General features: G+C 35.7%; 1 protein-coding gene across 1 annotated transcript in view; it reads right to left on the reverse strand.

Annotated features, from left to right (window-relative positions):
* LOC111514395 (probable sodium/potassium/calcium exchanger CG1090) overlaps nt 1-16,639 on the reverse strand; it is a 220,963-nt gene that overhangs the window by 47,243 nt on the left and 157,081 nt on the right. The window contains exons 5-7 of the mRNA XM_074174225.1: nt 16,083-16,260; nt 6,593-6,822; nt 3,231-3,281 (exon numbers count right to left, since the gene is read on the reverse strand). Of these exons, the coding sequence (XP_074030326.1) occupies nt 3,231-3,281; nt 6,593-6,822; nt 16,083-16,260 (459 nt within the window). The remainder of the gene's footprint in view (nt 1-3,230; nt 3,282-6,592; nt 6,823-16,082; nt 16,261-16,639) is intronic.

Consider the following 16,639-nt stretch of genomic DNA (forward strand, 5'->3'; position numbering starts at 1 on the left):
CCCTCTCTTCGCTTCGTTGGTTTTAGTGGGAACTGACCGTTTGACGGAAGTTGGACGTGTTCCGCTTGATTATAGGTTTCCATATGTTGCGTATCTCTACGCTAGCTTGGCTAAATGCGTTGTTGGACTACATATGAATTTTCTCCTAAACCAGTGTTCCTCTTTGTGAATGATTTCATCTTGAGAGCACTTGATGTTATGTTGATGAGTCCAAACATGCTCTGCTGTGTGTGTATTTCTCGTGCTCAGCAATGAGAACTTTCAATAGCCTCTTAGTTTCACTGATGTATGATTCTCTGCTCTCCCAGGTCTGGAGCAGGTTCTGATGTTATACTTGGGCCCAATTCTTCTTATCCTTTTCGAAAATCCTCTGATGTGGGGAAGTACAAGTATTGAACGTGCCGGCTGTTTCACCATCACTTTGGAGTAATCATTCCGTTGATGGTCATTTTTGACGATGCCTAGTTCCTTGTCGAGACCTTCGTTTGTATTACAGAGCCCTAACGCACGGCCTACTAGACTCTTGAAGATTCCTCTCTTAGTCGATTAATGGTGGTTGGATTCCTGGTTCAGATACTGCCCGTGTGAGTGGGTTTTCAGTATACAGATGTTTCCCATTTAGTGTCGGTCCTCTCAACCAATTCGTCTAAGAATGGCAATTCGTTGTAGACTTCCTTATCCATCGTGGAAGTAATGAAGAACTTACGTTGATGTGCTTCAGGAAGGTGTCTAGTTCTGTATTCCCATGGTTCCATATTACGAAGGTGTCAACGTATCTCAACCAGACTCGGCGCTTATTGTGGGCTTTTTCAATGGCCCGACTTTCAACTTCATCTTCATCTTGCATAAAAAATTCGTCCTTCAGTTAGAAATAGCAGTTTCGTACACAGCATTCTAGTAATTTCATGATTACTTGTATCGATAAGTTTGTTCTATCTTTCAGGTAACCATCTTCGGATAGCTTCCTGAATGATTTGAAGTGCTTCTTCGACAGGAACGTTGGTGTAGAGGCTTTTCACGTCGAAACTGATCAGTTGATCCTTGTGACTTCGATTGCCCCTAGTACATGTATGTCTGTTTAAAATGTAGCGTAGATATACGCAACATATGGAAACCTATAATCAAGCGAAACACAACTAACTCCCGCCAAAAGGTCAGCTCCCGCTAAAAGCGATGAAGCGGGGAGAGGGACGAGGGGAGAGGTGAAAGCACTCGAATGACCTATAAAAGTCAGATCTCGGAGGAATAAGTCCAGTTATCACCCGAAGACGATTGTGGATATTAACAATCGAAACGTCGTGAAGTAACTTGGCTTGGAATATTTTAATTTTTAATTTTCCTTTCTTGTTAATAGTTCAATTTTTGATTGTTGCTTGTATTTTATTCCATTGTGATTTCAGTTCATTTGCTCAATATACTTGTTATTTTTTTCAAATCTTATTAATTTGTATTGACTCTTTCAGGGATTTCAAATCAATTTATATCATATTAGACAACGGAAATCCGAACTAATAAAATGCACCACAAAACATTGTCAACCATCTTCAAACAAAAAGAAAGGGATCTGATTTTCAATTTGGGACTTTTGATTTCGAATTGAAATTCGTTATGTTAATCCGATTTATTTAAAAAAAATGGGTTCGTTAGAAATTACCGATGATCTCATAAATGCCATTTGGCGAAATCAGTTTCCCATATCAAATGATTCTATTTTTAATTAACACGCTTTTATTAGCTTCACCTGTATGTATGTATGTATGTTTGTTTGTTTGTTTGTAACTCTCAAGCTCGGGATCTGCATTTGACAGAATTATCGACATTATTGCTTGATCTGAATGATCCCAAAGTTAAGATAAAATAAATATAGTTTAAAAAGACTAAAATAAAAAACACACTTTTATAGCATACGAAACTAAAAAGTGAAACATAAATATAGTTTGAAAAAGTAAAAAAGACGCTTTTAAAGAACATCGAATTAATGAATATAGTTAGAAAAACTAAAAAACACGCTTTTAAAAAACATCGAACTGAAAAGTTGAAAATAATTTTTGTACTAGTAATATTGTTAAAAAAGCCTGGGCGCTGTATATACAAAAAATATTCCACAAAGCACCCACGCTTTTGTCACAATAATACCAGTATTTTTTGGTCGTTATTGTTTTAAGCTTATTCAAAACAAAAATTATGTTTAGCTTTTTAGTTCGATGTTCTTTATAAGCGTGTTTTTTAGTTTTCCAAACTATATTTATCATTTTGATTTGCTTTTGAACAACTTATCACCGAGGTTACGTACAGCACCATCTGCCCGCGAATAGATAAAAAAATATCAAGTAGATTACGTACAGCGCCCTCTTCCCGCGAATAGATCAAGCAATAATGCCGATAATTCTGTCAATACAGATCTCAAGTTTGAGAGTTACAAGCAAACATACAAAAAAGCATACATACATACATACAGGTAATGCTAATATAAAGCGTGTAAAATACTAGTACTATTGTGATAAAGGTACTTTGTGTCATATTTTTTGTATATCACGAGCCCGTCGCTCTCTTCACAATAATAATAAGTATTTTTAGTTCGTTATTGTTTTAAGCTTATTTAAAAAATATTTTGAGCTTTTTAGTTCGATGTTCTTCAAAGGCGTGTTTTTAGTTTTTTGAACTTTATTTATTACATTACCGTTCTATGCAATTGGAAAGTATCTCCTAACTGAAGGTGAGTGTTACAAGAGTGATTGTCATACTATTAACTCATCATGGCGAACTACTGTATTTTGTAGTTTTATTTTATGAAACATAAATAATAATCAATAATGATGCAGTATTAAAACAAATCCCATTTTATATGATAAATACAAAATATAGTGATTTTTAGATACTGTCATCATGCATGTTATGAATGGTTACATAAACCAATCGTAAAAGTGAAAGAAAACCTGGAAGAGGCAAGAAGTTTTTTCATAGACGCTGTACATTGAGCTGGACAATCGATAATTAGTACAAATTTCCAATTACGTAGAATGAGTTTTCAATGAGCTTTCGGGAATGTAAATACTAATTTAGAGCTCATACAAGTATAATTGTGAACGCTTCGAGAATAAAAGTGCCTATTTATCTTGTTAAAATTCATGAAATTTCAGCATTCATTCGTAAAATTCATTGTTGAATTAATTTAGAATGCAATCAATAAATAACTTCACAAACGATACAAAATATAATACAATATTTACCTTCCTGCTGATGTTTTTCTGGAGACCACTCCATGCCGAAGTTTTTCATGCCTGCAATAAAATGTTTGTTCTCTTTAATTGCTCGAATTGAAATATCAAATAGGAGTATTTCTCTCTTACTCTTTTGTGCATTGTCTCTTTTTGTCTTGCTACATAAAGAATGAAAGCGAAAAGATAGTTTCCTTGGAAGCACATCATGAATTCAATAACGAAATAGTATGACATGAGAGTTTGTATGCAACGTTTGGGTTTGTAAGCTAGCTTCAGAGCGTCTACTCAATGTCTACTCAATACCCTCGGAATAGAAATGACCATTACTATCCCCTGAATTATTCGATTTTTTGTGGAACTGTATCAGTGCTTATCAGTGTTTGTTCATGTATAAGACTCAATTAGCGGTGGCGTTACCGCTGTGTGAGAGATAACTATTCGAGTGTGCTTATGAGAACAATAATATTGGGTGAACAGGGTTTCATTTCAAAACACATCAATCAAATGTTGTACAGGGTGTGTAGCTTCAAAGAAAAAAAAATGGCTGTCTGCTTTAAGGAAAAAAACATGGCTGCTATGGAGGTGTACAGGGTGTGTTTCCAGCGTTGAAGAAAAGTTGCCATGGCGGTATACAGGGTGTGTAGCGCTAGGAAAAAAACATGGCTGCCAGCGTTGAATAAAAAAACATGGCTGCCAACGTAGTATACAGGGTGTGCACAGCGTTAAAGAAAAAAACATGGCTGCTATCGCAGTATACATGTTGTGTGCAGCGTTAAAGGGAAAAACATGGCTACTAACGTAACGTAACGATGATGGTGACTAATATATGAATTACCTAAGTTTCAGATCTTTACGATTCATCGAAAAATAAACACTTCCGGTTCATGAATATTGAGATGGAAGAAAACTTTTTGTGAATTCTGATTGCCCATAGGGAGGAGTCTTCAAATCTACAATAAAATGGTCATTTCCGGTTTTTTTTTCAATTCAATTCAAATATACTTTATTGTCTGAAGAATAAATTGTTATTGACAACGCCTTGTGCGAAATATAAATAACATATACATTAAATCACAATAGTATCACAAAAGTGAAATCACTAAAAGTAAGTGATAACATGAACTGAAAAGAGACATGTAAATAATAATAACCTAATACAATTCAGGATATAAGAACATGGTCAATAAAATTAAATAAATCAATTCAAACTAAATTGAATCAAATCAATAAAACACCGTAGATATTACAGTTAGTCTTCTCAATTAAAATTATCATAATAGATTTCTGATAAGCTATAATAAGGTATCACAGAAAGCAAGTTTCTCAACTCTTTATTGAGAGCTCTAAGGTCATTTACCTATGGTTCTTATAGCTTGAGGAAGGTGATTGAACATTTTGAGACCGTTGTAAAATTGGCTCGTCCAAGTTGTTAAACAATACCCTACTTTTGAAGAGAAGACAGGTTGTCTCATATATAAATAAGGAGACCACAGTTAGGATTCTGTTAGAGGCAAAAAAAGGCTTTGCATATGCATCGTATTGCACGTTTTTGTATTAGTAATACTGATTGAAGGCATGTGGTAGAACACACACCTCAAAAGCAAATACCATAATAAACCATTCTAGCTTCTGCAGACCCAAGCTCAAATGCAGTTACTCGTATTGCATAACATCCAGAGGAGAGCTTCGATTTCAAAGTATCTACATGTTTGTTGACTTTTAAAGTATTGTCGAAGAACAAGACAAGGAATTTAGAAGTTGGTACGTTGTCAATTTGAATATTATTTAGATGTACGGCTGGAATCTGGCAACGATAGGACACTACTTTTGTTTTTGATGAATTCAAACTCAAAAGATTTGAGTCAAACCATTCTTTCACTTTCATGATGTCATTCTCAATAACTTCATACAACGTATGGTTGTTAGGAGCATGCCATAAAATTGTAGTATCATCAGCAAATTAAGTAAATTTTCCTTGGATGTTAGACGATAGGTCATTAATGTAAATTAAGAATAAAAGTGGGCCCAGTACCGAACCTAGTGGGACGCCACAAGTAATTTTCACCTTTATTTGAGTATGAAGTAGTTCTGACCATCTGGGTGCGATCTGCTAAGTATGACTCAAACAACTTAAGCCTTATTCAAGTTATACCATATCTACTGAGTTTCCGCAAAAGAATTTCATGATTCACAAAATAAAATGCTTTGGCTATATCACAGAAGACCGCAGCCACTGTTTCTTTGTCATTTATATTGGAATAAACATTGTAAAGAAATGAAAATATGGCATTGGAAATGTTTTTTTGCTTTTGGAAACCAAACTGGCAATCTCCCTTTGGTAGTGCTAACACAATCGACTTTTTTAAAAAAATTGGAAAGATTCCTTCTCTAAATGAATTATTTATTAGACCAACTGATATATCGAGTATTCTTATCGGAATATTTTCTAGGATTTTTATAGAGATTTCATCTGAGCCTGTGAAGTTTTTATTTTTAATGGAAAATAATGTTTCATGCAGTTCGGTAATATTTGTATCATATAATATAAAGGTTTTCGTAACTTCAATATTCACATGGTCTAAGGGGTCGCCGGCTGCTTTTCACTTCCGGTCGTCTGATTTCGATAATTTCGGCATCAATGGATTCGTCTCGATACCAAGAAACATATTCAAGCATTTTCAGAAGTGTAAAAGACATAGGAGGCTACCTTTGTTATGATTGAAGATAGGAGAGGATGCGGGTACTCCAACCTCACAATTTTTACTGGAGAACATGAAAATGAAAATCATAGATATGTATTATGCATTTTCTTCATTTTGGTGGTATATTATAAAGCCATCTATTTGAACATCGTATTGAGAGTTATGTTTAAGAAAAAAAGGGGGCGTGTCTCGGTAATATTCATGACGTATGATATACTTTTGATTAGCGATTTGAGGATAAAACTGAGGTTACGAAAAAACTAGATAACCTTTGTCTATCGTGAAACCATGAAATGTTTTCTGAAAAAATAAATCAACAGCAAGGAGCCAGTGTTTTGAAACTACACCTCGAGACAACTACCCACATTAACAACATATCCGTTAAGACGTATTCAACATGAGATTGTTATTGAACATAATCGATGTACATAGTACATATCATGTTATTGAAAATAATTGGTGTACACATGAGAAACGAACATGTTCAATATAAGCAACGTTGAGGAGAATATGAAAAGTTTCAACTAAAACGCGGATTAGTTCGTAGGCAAAAAAAGCGACAGTGAAATGAGTCTGATATATAAAAAATATGTGGGTGAGTCTAAAGTGAATGGGTCTGAACCCTCTAGAGTTTATTGTAGCTAACACTTTTTTCAAACTATACTATACCTTGATCTAAGCTCTCTTGTGGTTTTTCAGGTGACCAGGTATCCATTCCGTAGTTCTGTATCTTCCCGTCGCTCTCCAGTGTTTTGTAGCTAACCAATCCCGACTGTTCTGTGGGTACGGGACTTTTGAAGGGTACTGGCCAAGTCTGAGCCCATCGTTCCAAAGGGGTATTGAAGTGGAGGACGATACAATAAAGCAAGTAGGTGATGAGCATAACCAGTGATTCACCCCTGACAAAAAAATGGCGTTAGTGATTATGATAAAAAAAAGAATTTGTTTTTATATTATCAAAGAAAAATGAATACAATGAAATGTTTGCGTTTTTTCAATTCCATGTGGACGATCAATAAACATAAAAAAATTCTTCTGAAAAATAGTTTTTAGTAGAAATTTCATCTGAACCATTTCAACAGATCTAATGATTGATTTGAATAGATGCTTAGATATAAGTAATCACGGTGTTTCAATATTTCATTTCATTTTGTCCAGTGAATCAAACTACCTTTTTCTACGGATGCTACACAATGTACCACTTCTCTCATCACTTTCATACGTTCAAAACGAAAGATTTCTCACGCAGTGAGAAATATCCGCCATTACCGTGAGAAATAATTTCTTACTGTTATCACGATAACCCAAGTCAGTCATGAATTGTTACGTGTCAGATTGATATGACACGTTCTCCATGTTGACAACGCTACGCCGACGATTCGCGTGCAATATCCAAGTAGCCCATTGTCGGCGTTTCCTTAACAAAAAAACCGAAGCACTCCATAATTATTGCTGTCAACTTACCCAACGAAAATAGTTTTATTGTTATAGTATAAACAGTTCAGATTTATTAAATATCGAATATAATGGAATACGAAGATTTAGAGTTGGAAAATACACCTCCAGAAATTATTCAGAAAGCAATAGATGTTTGCAATAATCTGTTACCAAGCACATCAAGAGAAAAATATGAAATCGCTTACAGAAACTTTATGGACTGGAAAATGAAAGTCAAGGTAAATTCTTGTTCCGAAAATACCTTGTTAGTTTATTTTGAAGAGTTGTCAAGAAGATTGAAATCATCAACATTATGGTCTCAGTACTGGATGCTGAGGAGTACCTTGATTATTAAAAACTGGGTTATATCAAAATACGTAAAACTACGTGCATTTTCAAAACACAACTCTGAAAAATTTGCTCCAAAACAGTCAAAAACATTAACTTCTGAAGAAAATCAACAATTTTTAAAAGGTGCACCTGAAGAAAAGTATTTGCTGATAAAGATATGAATTGAAATTTTTTAAATTGTTATCGAAAAATTAATGTTTGGTTTTGATTTCAGGCTGCTTTAGCTATTGGCCTTACAGGGGCATGTCGTTGTGATGAACTTCGAAAATTAAAAATTGATGACATGGAAGATCTTAATTCGGCCCTTTTAATAAAATTACCCGATTCTTAAGCTAAGATTCCTAGAAATTTCACAGTCACAGGAGAATTCTACCAAATTTACAAAAAATATGTGAAGCTTCGACCATGCACAAATGAAACACGTTTTTTTTTAATTACAAAAGTAGCAAATGTACGGAACAGCCTGTAAAGATAAATAAATTTGACACCATGGCGAAAGAAATAGCGAAATTTTTGCAAATACAGAAACCTGAATTATCTCCTGGCCACTGTTTCCGAAGGTCATCTGCGACTATTTTAGTTAATGCAGGGGCAGATTTTTCAACTTTAAAACGCCATTGGGTTGGAAATCCGGCAATGTTGCTGAATCTTATATCTACAACTCCATATCTAACAAAATGAAAATTTCAAAAAGTATAGTAGAATCCATTCAGCCTCCAGCGCCATTAGAACCTGAACACAACAATGCTGTGGAAGCTCAGTACGTTTCCCCATCAACTTCAACTTCGACCGCAGCTGATATTTCAATTACCGAAAACATGTTGAAACAAAACGACATACCATGAATTACTTTACAAAATTGTTCAAATATAACTATTAATTACTATTTTGAATAAAATATAAAAATGAGTAAATGACATTTGTATGTGACTGAATACGTCGAATGTAGGACGAAATAAAGTACTTAATAAACTCAAATATATTCAGAAGAAAGTTCAACACAATTGACTTATCAATCATATATCAATGACAGTTATTTGACAACTTGTGTTGGAGAGAATACAATGTGTACAAAAAAAGTATAATAAATTCAGAAAATGAACCTTGAGCTGTGGAACCTTGTTCACCAACAACTCAAATTGCTATGAAGAAAATCTTTGAACAGATTTAACTTTACTACCACATCTAGTAGTTATCGGAAGTGGTTCAGGATTTTTGAAACACCCGTTGTCATTTTCTTTGGTTTCTTCAGTTTCTTTACTTTCGGTCTCTTTTGTAGAAACTGCTCTGCCTGATATCTGAGTTGAGTCCAAATCTTCAGCACAATTCATCTACAAAGGATATACTCGTTGTAGAGGAATGAGTACTATTCCCTTCGTTGTCTTTAGTTTGAAAAGACGGGTTTTATTATCCCTCCCAGGTATCAGCTCTTGAACATATGCCAAAGGCCATTCCATCCTTTTGGTATTGTCGGTTCCTATCGGAACGACTTCACCAATTTTGATTTGTCTTTGTTTTCGTTTTTCCGATGACAATTTCAGCTGACCGAGATATTCATTTCTAAATCTCCTACGAAGATCATCTTTCAGCTCCATTCTCTATCTCAGATGTTTTCTCAGATCTGAACTCTCCACGGCGTCCAAATCCGGAACTCCTTGAGGAACATGGCAGGACTCAAAGGAATAAGATCTTTGCTATCTTCGTACATATAAGTGAGGGGTCTCGAATTCAGTAAATCGCAAAGTATCGTGAATAACACCTCGTATGTCAGACTGGCTTTTCCCAAAACTTTTCTCCTAGATCCTTCATAATTCCGATTAATCTCTCCCACCAACCACCCCACCAGGCAGCTGTTGGAGGATTAAATTTCCACGCTATCCTCTCGGTGGTACTGTAAGCGGTTATCATTTTCCAATCCAATCGTGAAAAGGCATTTTCAGCACCAACAAAATTTGTACCATTGTCGCTGTATACAGTCGATGGTCTTTCTCTTCTGGCCACAAATCTTCTGAATGATTGTGAGAAAACATCTGTAGATAGTGATGAGAGAAGTTCTAAATAAACAGCTCTATAAATGGCACATGTATATGGCTTCTTGCACACGATTGTGCTATGGCTGGAACCTCAATACGTCTGGAGTTGAATCTGCAACATTTCGGACATTTTGAAATGACAAATTTCACTGATTTTCTTCCTCTGATTATCTAAAATCTCTCACGCAGAAGACTCAATAATCCCTGAACTCCAACATGCAATGATTTCAAGTGAGTTCCGTAGATTAGCTTACTCACAACAGGATGCTTAGAATGGCAGAATAGGAAAACGGAAATCAGCAAAATCAGTTCTTTCAGGAACCTTGGTTCTAATCCTCAAAATACCATCATCATCATCAGTGAAGGAACAGAAACTCTTCGACTGAGAATTGTCAAGTCCATTGAAATCTTCATATTACACAAATCTCATTTACATTTTTCAGCAGACCGCACTTCCTCCAAGGACAATTCCTCATCAGAATTCTTCTGATTTTTGGAACGGCAATTGACAATAAATCTTCGAATCCAACCAAGTACTCGAATGATTTTACTTTATTTCGAAATTCTCTCATGATACCAGGAAAAATCAATTGATGTTGAAATATTATTCAAAATCACACCTCTACTTTTCTCTGATTGGTTCATCTCCGCATCTCGAGTGTAGAGCTGATTCGGCCAGTACTTCGGAGATTTTCTCAACCATTCAGGTCCTTCTCACCATTTCGATTAAATCAGTTGTCGTGGAGAACAGGCCACGAGATGAAAGATCGGCGGGATTGAGATCTCCTGGGACGTGAAACCAGGCTTTTGGATTAGTTAAGCTTCGAATTTCCTTCACTCGATTCCAGACGAAGGGTTTCCAATTCTCCTCATCTTTGATCCAAGCTAACATAGTAGTCGAATCAGACCAATGATAAACCAAGATATTGGAATTGATGTTGTCGGTAACAGTTCTAAATAATCTTGCTCCTATGGTAGCTGCTAGTAGTTTCAATCTGGGAATGGTCATTCGTTTAACAGGAGACACTCTACTCTTGGCTTGTACGAGTTGTACATTCACGCCATTGCATGTTTCAGAGCTCATAAATATGGCTTTAGCGTAGGCAGCTTGACTTCCATCACAGAAAACATGCAAACTACAGTGATTATTTCCTTCAATGGAATCAAATAACCATCTGGGTACTTTTAGATCGGAAAGAATTGGAATTTCTTCACCATTTCAGAAAACCTTCTTTGATGTCTTTTTGTACCTCAGTATCTTATCCTGTTTTCAATTCCCATGTCTTCTGCAATAATATCTTGAGATAAAGAGAAACTGGGCATGAAAATCCAATGGGATCGGTGAGCTATCGACAAAATAACCCGTTTTGTTATCATTGCAATATGAATATTTCGAAACCATTCTGATGTCAACTGCAATGTATCAGAGTTTCTATTCCAAGAAAGTCACAAAACTGAAGAAAAACTGCTGTAATCAGCTGAAGAACTATCGAAGGCAGAATGCTCCCACCCTCTCAGATCAAACTTGGCATCAGCAAAGAGCCTTGTCGAAACTTCATTGAAATTCTCACTTCTCTAGTGTCTAAGCTGACAACGCATTTATCTATATGAGAACCCTTTAGTAACTGAGTTATCATGTCACGACTTTCATAATTTTCGAGGTAACTTTTCAAATGGTATTCGATTACAGCTCCTAACAGAAACGGGCTACAGGAAACCTTAAATACAACCCTTGTATGTCGATATGTTTTCAGCAATACTGTATCATCTAGCCAAAGGAAACGCAAAAAATATCTTTCTTTGGGATTCAAGCTTATCTGCAAGAAAGCTTTCTTTATGTCAGCTATGAGTCCAAATCGTGAAAAACGAAATCTCATCAATAGAGACGGTATTTATACAATGAGATTAATACCCTCTTCTAGGCACTGGTTTAAGGATGGCTGATTTTTCTGTCGAGAAGAGGTCGGATTTTTGTAGTCGCGCTGTTTTCTTTTACTACGTGGCGATGTGGTAGATAATGCCCTTTTTCACTGGCACCAGAAATTTCAAAAACCGACTGTCTTCAAACCCGAGAAATAGTGTCACTGAAAACCTCAGTGAATACTTATTCAATTTATTCGAAATAAGCGTCATTTGAATTAGTGCGTTTTGCCAACTTGAAAGACATCGATTAATTTCGTCAGCATGAAAATTGGTTACTCGATATTCGATGAAATCGACAAAGGCCGTTTTTGCCTGGCCCTACCGGTGTTTACTTATTTATTTATTTATTGAGAAAATACATCCAACAGGTCATAAAACCCAATTACTGGAGTACATAATACAAAATGAAAAGCTTGTATTAGTCCTGAAAAACAAAAATTAAAACATAAAACGAAATCTATATTAGCATTACATACCACGTAACATTATAACATATAAGCATCAGTTTCAATCAGTGCATTATATACAGTGCATTTCATTTAAAACGATCCACCCTGAATAACTTTTGGTATAATGATTTGCAGAAAAAATAAAAAAACACGTCAACCGTAGTATACAGGGGGACACATTTTGACATATTCACATTTGATGTTACTTCCCCTATCGCACCCCCAGAGCATGTCACCAATTTTTTTTAAATGGATCACCCTATATTTTTTCACATTATCAGATGCTCCATGATGAGCAGATTTAAACAAAGTATAAAACATATGGTCTGAAGCTTATGGTTCGGGAACTACAATTCATTTAAGTTGAAAACGAGCCAACTTGAATAACTTTTGGAACAATGATTTTCAGGAGAAATGAAAAAACACCCCAACAATAATATACAGGGGGACACATTTTGACATATTCGTTCTAGAGACAAATATGGAAGCAATAAATCAGATTTTTTTTATTAATTCTTGAATACGAATGTTATAATGAATCACACCAGCTGCTAACCATCATACAGTAACCATGGTCTTTTTGGTGGACTTTTGGGTGGCTCATCCAGTGTCCTGTTGTCGTTGAGGATCCACGTGATGATTCGATCCAAAAAAGGATCGTTTTGGTTGCGCAGAACCAAACAGGAACAGACCTCGAAACGTGACAATTTTTATCTATCGTTAAAATCGTGGGGCACCCAGTTTTCGAGCTTTTTGACTTTCACGATATGTTTTAAACCATCAAAATCACATGGACGCCCAGTTCTTTCGCCATCCCACGCATCGGTTTTGTTGGGTCAGTTTCCACCAGAGTCCTCAAATCGTCGTCCTGGATTACTGGCAAAAAATTGAAATTTGGAAAAAAAATAGCAGCATTGATGCATTGAGTACAGAAGTCTCTATCGATCTGTATATACTGCGACATAGTAGAATGGGTATTTATTGAGATATGAAGCTACAAAAACCCATATTTCTCATCATATTTTGAATAACGCAATCGAGAAATATTGATATTTCTAAGGCCTTCGATCGTGTGTGGCATGACGGTTTGCTGGCCAAACTTCGATGCTATGGCTTGTCGAATCATTTTTGTGTACGGCTCTTCAGCTTCCTGAAAGAACGTTCCCTGCAAGTGGCTGCCGATGAATATCTCTCGAATATTTTCATCATCGATACTGGTGTTCCCAGAAATCCATATTCTCTCCAACCCTCGTTTTACTGTATATCAACGAAAGAAAAACAAGAATCCAATATATTGCTTTGCTGACGACAGCACACTTGTCTCGTCATTTCATTTAGATTCCAGGACATCGGCTACGGAGGCACATCTTCACTGGCAGCAGGAGGTTGCATATCTTAATGGGAATCTGTAAGTGATTTCGAATTGGGATAGAAGTAACCAGGTTCAATTCAATGTCACAAAAACCCAGGCATCGGTTTTCTCCAAGAAGATAAATGTCCCCGAACCGGTGCCAAGACACCAATGTGTCTTGGCACAACCATGTCGTTGGAATTGCAAAGGCTGCTTCTCAAAAACTTGGAACACTGTTTCGAACCAGAAAACTGTAAACACCTCAGCAACTTTTGATGCTTCATAAAGCTCAGATCAGACCTTCTTTGTAATATTATTCTCATGTATGGAGCTCTTCCCCCCAAAAATACCCTGAAGTTGCTGGATTCCATCCAGGAAAGAGCCACCCGTCGGATTGGAGACGGATGGCATTACATACAACCTTGATAGCTTGGAACATCGAAGAAAGGTTGAATATTTGTATCTTTTCTATACTTTCACGGGAAGTGTTCATATCCGTTTATAATCTGTTTTTCCGTTAATCAGCTGTCGCCCCCTTACGAACGACAACTCTCAGAAGTTGAGAAACTTGTGCGAGCTGAGGACTAACGATGTCTTACCTTTTAACATGTGATTCCTAACACGAACTTGGCACATTCGATTCCACAAAGAGCGGTACATATTAGAAATACGCGACGAACTGTGGCTGCTCATCGTTTTGGGGTTCAACTCAGTGCACCTCGAACTTCACTGTTCAAAAACTCTTTCATCTGGAGAACTGCGTTTATGTGGAATAAACTTCCTAAGATAATTTTTCCAAATGGATTTAATCTTCAGCGATCAAATCCAATGTGAATCGCTACTTTCGCACATGCACCGCATGTTTCACATGACAGTGAAACGGACAAAAATTTTGAAACAATCTGATATTTATTAAAGGAAAACATCCATGGCTATACGAACAGGTTGTTATTTTATCATTTTCATAGCGTTTCATTTGAAATAAGTAGCATCATCAGTGACAACATATTTCATTTAGGGTCCTGTCGTTAGTTCTAATGTAAATTGTTTTGATTTCTTCAAGACGTATTCAACATCTCAACATTCAATATCTCGACATCACCTAATAATTTCGATAAAAAGTTACGTCAACACACTGGGACATCATTACTCATATTATTATGATTAGAATAACAGAATAGATTTTCATCTTCTATGGCAAAATATTTGTGATTATCTTTTATGATTAATTAACTACTAGCCCTGGCTTCGCACTGGTGTAATTTAGAGTTGAAATTTTATCGCCAGAATTGAACTAGGCGTTCAAGTCAATAACATGACTTATCATGTCATTTAAATTTCCTAAATGAATTTTTTTTTTCTCTTTTTCAATATTTGAAATTTTTCTTCCTCACCTCTAATAACTCAAAAACTGTATAAGATAGGGGTAACATATGGTATATTTTTAAAATCAGGAAAAAAAGACCATTCCAAAAATTCAATAATATACTGAGTGTCCCATTTGAAAATAATATTAAAAAATTTGTATCCCCTGAAATTTGCACACATCTGTATTTTTAACAGCCTCTTATCAAAATTTAGTCATAAGCACACAACTTTCATATTCAACTTTTTTTTCTGTAGGCAATAATAACGATGATAAGGGGTGGGTTATTTGAAGTGAATAACTCTGTACAACTTGTAAAAATTTTTTTGACATTTTTTTGAGTACAGTCACCGTATGCCACTGTCAACATTCCGAGTGTTCATGAGCACTTTCACACAAAATTTGATGCAAATTCTTTGATCCTTTTTTTCGATAGTAGAAAATCGCTGAACACGCAAAACACTTCGAACTTGTATGCCTTCCACCAACAAACTAATGATGCCAAACAGCTGAAACTGTGAACATATGTTCGAGACGAGCGTACCAATATAAAAAAAAAGAAATCGCTAATCTAATATACGTAGCACACGAAATTTGTACATTCACCTTATTTTTTCAATAGTGTATGTTAGAAAGTACTTTCAGAAAAAAACAGTAGATAGAAGTTGCTTCGAAAGTACTTTTTCTTTCTTGTAATTCAATGTTCATGTGACAGTACCTAATGGATCCGGAAGTGCTTTTATTCCAGTTGATATCTGAAAGTAACTTCTATGCATGATCTACACATCTATGTTTACTTTGAACTTAATTAGTTTTTTCCTTTCTTCGGAAGTTTCCAGAATCTAATCTCTTTTCAAAAAAGATTACTGATAACTACTGTTACGCAGTTAGAAAAATAAATGCTAAGGGCAGGCGTTTCGAACTAAAATAAACAAAGTTTTTTTTCACTTTATATAAGTAAAAAGAAACGCTGAAATTGTTTTTGTTCACTTTCTCATTGTGAAGTGAACATTGTAGGTAATTCATTTTTTTCAAGTATTATGAAAAATCATTGAATAATACACAGGGATTTGGTATTGCCACTGTTACATGATACAACTGGTATGAAAAGTTTTTGTTGAAAAAAAGATCAACTAATAATACCAATCGACGTGCCTGTGTGTGTTTTCAAAAAGCCCCCGTTCAATCATTATCAAATTTATTTCTTCTAACTGAAACACTCCGTGCAAAATTGATAGAAATAACTTACCAAGAAATCGTTTTGTCGTAAATGACGACCAGCATCACCAGGATGGAAACAGCATAGAAGAAGCAGTCTCTGACGAGGGGCCACCAGTTGAGGTAAACAACGGCGGTGGAACACAGTCCGCAACATGATATAACAAACATTATGTTGAACACCGCAGATCCTATCACACCGGAGATTCCTGCAAAACAACATTTCCTGTAATAGTACCCAATGTAATTAGTTCAATACTTTCATTGACTTTCGCGGTCAAATCAAGCCGAATTCGGTTCTGTACTCAGACCCTGTCCGGTCTGTTACAAGTAATAATCAATGATTCCCTATTGTATACCTTTATCATAGACACCGGTATTCGCCTGGGACCCATAATGCCTCCAATTATGTTTCTTGTATACATCAATGATCTTAGGCGTTTTCTGGCGCTCATGTATTTAAAACGTATTCGAAGGTGATTCAAATACATTCATCCTGACGTTGAAACGTTGATGTCACATCAATTATGATTTGAAATGTATTTATGATGATTCAAAACTAGCGTGAGGTTGGTATTTGAACGGAAC

The sequence above is a fragment of the Leptinotarsa decemlineata genome, unplaced genomic scaffold, assembly GCF_025532065.1.
Source record: "Leptinotarsa decemlineata unplaced genomic scaffold, Ldec_3_MD MMD2_P_RNA_scaffold_12, whole genome shotgun sequence".
Lineage (NCBI taxonomy): Eukaryota > Metazoa > Arthropoda > Insecta > Coleoptera > Chrysomelidae > Leptinotarsa > Leptinotarsa decemlineata.